At 37.8% G+C, this 5309-nt stretch overlaps 1 protein-coding gene across 1 annotated transcript; it reads left to right on the top strand.

Moving 5' to 3' along the window:
* Positions 1-3682: 3682 nt before the first annotated feature.
* LOC132008895 (protocadherin alpha-10-like) lies at positions 3683-5304 on the top strand (the record flags this gene model as incomplete). The annotated part of the gene is made up of 1 exon (XM_059387388.1): positions 3683-5304. A coding segment is annotated over exon 1 (1245 nt), but the record flags the coding sequence as incomplete, so codon positions are not given.
* Positions 5305-5309: the final 5 nt, after the last annotated feature.

Raw genomic sequence — 5309 nt, 5'->3', positions numbered from 1 at the left:
AGGGTGTGCTCTGGGGAGGGCGCTCCCAAGACCGACCTCATGGCCTTTAGTCCCAGTCTTCCTCCGTGTCCTGGGTCTCTAAATGCAACGGAAGATTCAGAAGCTTCTTTGGAGTCCTCTGGAAAGGTGGGTTACTCAAATATTTTATTCACTATATATTTATTTTCGAAGTGTGAAAAACATTCTTATTTGCAGACGGGTCTCTTGAATAGTTTTTACTCATTCTAGAGATCTGCGAATATTTTATTTATTATTCAGAAGTTGAATACTTTAAGTTTATACCTGCCTTTTGTATTTTGACTTCCAAATACGAATCATTAAAAACCATTCATTGATTACTATTTAGTGGGTGCTGGAATCAATTTCATTTAAAACCTGTCATGGGAATCATATTGAATTCCTAAAGCGGTGCTGCCACTGCACCTGAAAATTATTCGGTGAAAAGTAACTTAATTGCTACACATTAAGTATACTTCAACACCAGTCCATCATTTATTCATTTCTTTAAAAAGAAAATCTTATATGTTTATTTGAAAGAGACCGCGTGCGCGAACACGAGAGAGAGGAGGGCAGAGGGAGATGGAGGATTAGACTCTGTGCCGAGCTGGGATGTGGTGGCTGGATCCCAGGAATCTGGGATCCTGACTGGAGCAGAAGGCATAGCCTTAAATGCTTAACTGACAGAGTCATCCAGATGCCTCTCATTTCTAAAGTTTGCATGATACTTTAGTATATAATCTATTGTTTAAAAGAAACCCAAAGTGGCAATATATAACTGTACTTTTCTACCTTTCTCTGGATGGATACTAAAGGCATGGTTGGCCAGCACTACTCAGTGTTTATTATTTCAATGAATAAATTTCAGTATACCCTAGAAAACACTTACTTTACCTTAGGAATCTAATTCTGACAACAAATGCTAGAAATATAACTTTCATTTCAACTTTTGTAAAATATGTTTCTATATACTTGGTTGAGAATATTGTGGTATATTGATTGAGAATCTCGTTTACATTTAGAACATTTCCTGAAATTCATCTTTTATCTGATATTGGAGAAAATACTTCCTTGAGGTACTTTCTTTTTTCAAAAGACTTTTTACTTTTTACTGAAATTTTTGTTAGTATACATACATGTTTGTGCATTACAGATATATGTATATTCTAAACTTTGAATTCTCTTGAAATTTAGTCTATAACTTTAAAAAGTTACTCCTATCAGGGGAGATGATGATTTACTTTTTCTCTCAATATTCTGAAAGACAGAAATCTGGAGATGGTAAATTGCACCTTTAAACTCATTACATATTAAATTTATATTTCCTGAATTGTGGCATGTGACTTTCAGATTGGTGGTTCTTCATACTGTGTTTAGTCCAAGTTTTTGTTTTCTAATTTATATTTTAGAAACTTCATTTGTACTTATGTTGAGTTTTGTTACATGACTTATTTTTCTATTCCAGTATTTTTTTATTGTGTTAGATTTTTAACAAGATATTCCTAATTGAAAACTCAGGAGAGCAAAATCAGTAGCTTTGAGAATAGAGTTACAATAAAACCATGAAAGTGCAAGTAAAAATCACTTAAATAATATGTTTCAATATTTCTTTTCCCTTTTAGAGGACATGTTTGGCATATGTTACAAAGCAGTTTATTTTCTCTTCATTATACATATACATATATATGATTTATTTATTTGTTTATTTAAAAGATTTATTTATTTGTCAGAGAGAGAGCACACACACACACACAAGCAGGAGGAGCGGCAGGCAGAGGGAGAGGCAGACTCCCTATGAAGCAGGGAGCAGGATGCCGGACTCCATCCAAGGATCCTAGGATCATGACCTGAGCGGAAGGCAGAAGGCAGACACCTAACAACTGAGCCACCCAGGCACCCCTTTTGCACTGTATTTCTTTCATAACTTGAGTATTCTCTGAGCTCCTGTAATCAATCCTGTCCATGTCTGTCAGCATAATTCACCTTAAATCAAATATATTTGTCCTTGTACTTTTCATGTGCAAGAGCAACTGAATCAGAATTTGAATGGACTTTAACTTAAGATCAGTCTAAAGAAGTAGAAAAGTATAAAAACAATTTATTAGAATAGATGAATCAATTAATTAAATGAATTGGGCCCAGGTATTTGATTATATGTTATGTGGATTATGTGGATTGAGGAGTGCTAGAAATTTAACCACCCTGCCCCACTCCTTTAGTCTCTTAGAGCTAGTATGATTTATTATTTACTATGTCTTCTATAATTATACATTTTATTCTTTATTATTGATGGCTGTATTGATATAATTGGTAATTTTGTCCTTAATATTTGTTTTCTCCTGATTATGGGCGATCGTCATATGCAAATTTTCAGAAGATCAGTGAACATCTAGCAAGGAATTTATTTACCTTTTACATCATCAGGAAGCATGAGCACACTGTAATCTCTTTTATAAGTCACAACATCATTAAAGTAAATAAATTAACCTTTGGATAAGACCAAAGTTCCTATTATTAAGTTTTCCCTTCTTGGGAAAAGAGAATTTTCTCTTTTTTTTCAGTAGTGTAGATATATTAAAAGAGAATTTCAGTTGCTGAATATTAGGTTCCAAGAACTTTGAGAAACAAAATATTTTTACTTCAGGTAGTGATGAAGAGCTTTATTGACACTGATAAAACTATTAGATAATTCCAAAATTGTAATGGGGTCCTTGAAAAGATTAAATATAACAAAGATGAAAGCACTTGTCTCTGCAAGTGGAAATCACACACTTTTGAATTATTTTATTTAGAATCACAATTAAGGTTATTTTTGCCCATGTAAGATGCATATCAGAAAGTGAAACTTCTCCCTGTGTAACTGATTTCTCACTAAAAGTACTTTTCTGTTTTCCTAAAGACCGGAACCACCAATCAGCCTGTGCAGTAGTAACTGTGAAGGCCTTGCACAGTTATAATATTCTACAGGTAATAATTTTTTTTTTTTAACCAAAAAGCTTATTGTGGTCTTAACACAATGTGAAAATAAATGTGGCTAAATTGAGGCCTGAGAATATTGCCATTTATGAACCACTCACTCCCCTTAAGGTACAATCCTAGGCATATAATATATCATAATTCATACAACCACCATATTATTATTGTATGAATGTTATAAAACTGAAAAGAGGCAGAGAGGTAAAATTATTTTCCCCAGGTCACACAACTAGTAAGTTTAAGAATAGGAATCAGAATGGAGGCATTTCTGATGTTAAAGCCAGTGATCTCTCAACGGACTAGTGATGACTGAAATTTAGGGGTTTTAAACAACTTAGAGAATTGATTCTTCAGATTAGTGTCTACTAAGTTTTATTTAATCTCAGATAATGACAAAGAGAAGTGAATTGAGTATCAAAACTTGAAAATATTTGGGGCTCCTGTCTTCAGCTCAGGTCATGATCTTAGTGTTCTGGGATCAAGTCCCTCATGAGGTTCCTGGCTCAATGGGGAGTCAGCTTCTCCCTCTCCCTCTGCTCCTCCCCGCCACTCGTTCTGTCTCTCAAATAAATCAGATCTTAAAAAAACTGGAATTGGTCTAAAATTGTCATCCAGTAAAATACTAATACACTCAGTATATACAAATATTAAGACTATTTTCCAAAATAGCTAATGATAATCATTGCTGGGGAAGAAATTGCTTCTCTGAGGTTCTCCACTCAGGAAACCCTGCATACTCAGGAGTATGCAGTAATTATTGTTATATACAAAGGAGACATCATGTGAACTTTTGGAGATCTGTAGAGATACAAATCCATCAAAATACAATGAAAAGCGATGACTGAAAGACAGGTTAAAAGCACGGAATTGTACTTACACATTCAGCCACCGGATGTCGCTGTCTTCCACGAAATGTTTTTTAGAACAAAGGCATAATCTTGTTTCTCAAGGATAGAAAGGAGCTACGTTCTCAGATCTCAGCCATTTATGATAAAATTAGATGTAAGAAGTCGAATAGGATAATTTAGAGAACATGTTTCTTCTAGACCGCTGGTTCATCAATTTGTAAATCGGCAGAGAGATAGGATGTTGGTCTACACACCCAGCAACCAAAGAGCTTTGCGCCTCCTCTTGCTTCTGCTTCCCGCAGCCTGGAAGGCGGGGAGCGGCCAGCTCCACTATTCCGTCCCGGAGGAGGCCAAACACGGCACCTTCGTGGGCCGCATCGCTCAGGATTTGGGGCTGGAGCTGACGGAGCTCGTACCGCGCCTTTTCCGCGTGGCGTCCACGGGTCACGGGGACCTTCTAGAGGTAAATCTGCAGAATGGCGTTTTGTTTGTGAATTCTCGGATTGACCGGGAGGAGCTGTGCGGGCGGAGCGCGGAGTGCAGCATCCACCTGGAGGTGATCGTGGACAGGCCGCTGCAGGTTTTCCATGTGGAGGTGGAGGTGAAGGACATTAACGACAATGCGCCGGTCTTCTCCGTCTCAGAACAAAAGCTTTTAATACCCGAATCTCGACTGCTTGACTCTCGATTTCCGCTAGAAGGCGCATCTGATGCGGATGTTGGAGAGAATGCAGTGCTTACCTATAGACTTAGTCCAAATGAGTTTTTCATTCTTGATATTATAAACAAAAAAGACAAAGGCAAATCCCCAGTGCTTGTTCTAGAAAAAATGCTGGATCGTGAAGAAAATGCTCAGCTTCAGTTGTTATTAACCGCAACGGATGGAGGTAAACCGGCGTATACTGGATCTGTTACTTTGCTGATCTTGGTGTTGGATGCCAATGATAATGCGCCTGTATTTGACCGATCCGTTTATGAAGTTAAGATGTATGAAAATTCAGCGAACCAAACGTTAGTAATATGGCTAAATGCGTCTGATGCAGATGAAGGAATAAACAAGGAAATGATATATTCATTTAGCACTTTGGTTCCACCCAGCGTAAGGAGGAAATTTCTAATGAACGAAAAAACGGGAGAAATAAGAGTAAATGATGCAATTGACTTTGAGGACAGTAACACTTATGAAATTCATGTAGATGTTACAGATAAAGGAAACCCACCTACGGTTGGTCACTGCACCGTACTAGTGGAAGTTCTGGATGAAAATGATAATTCACCTACGGTAATTATCACTTCTCTGTCACTCCCGGTGCGAGAAGATGCTCAGGTGGGAACTGTCATCGCCCTTATCAGCGTGTCCGATCGTGACTCTGGTGCCAATGGGCAGGTGACCTGCTCATTAACACCCCGTGTCCCCTTCAAGCTGGTGTCCACCTTCAAGAACTACTATTCGCTGGTGCTGGACAGCGCCTTGGACCGCGAGAGCGT

Source organism: Mustela nigripes, unplaced genomic scaffold (assembly GCF_022355385.1).
Source record: "Mustela nigripes isolate SB6536 unplaced genomic scaffold, MUSNIG.SB6536 HiC_scaffold_1981, whole genome shotgun sequence".
Lineage (NCBI taxonomy): Eukaryota > Metazoa > Chordata > Mammalia > Carnivora > Mustelidae > Mustela > Mustela nigripes.
The sequence above is the reverse complement of the archived record's forward strand: the minus strand, read 5'-3'. Positions and strand labels throughout refer to the sequence as shown.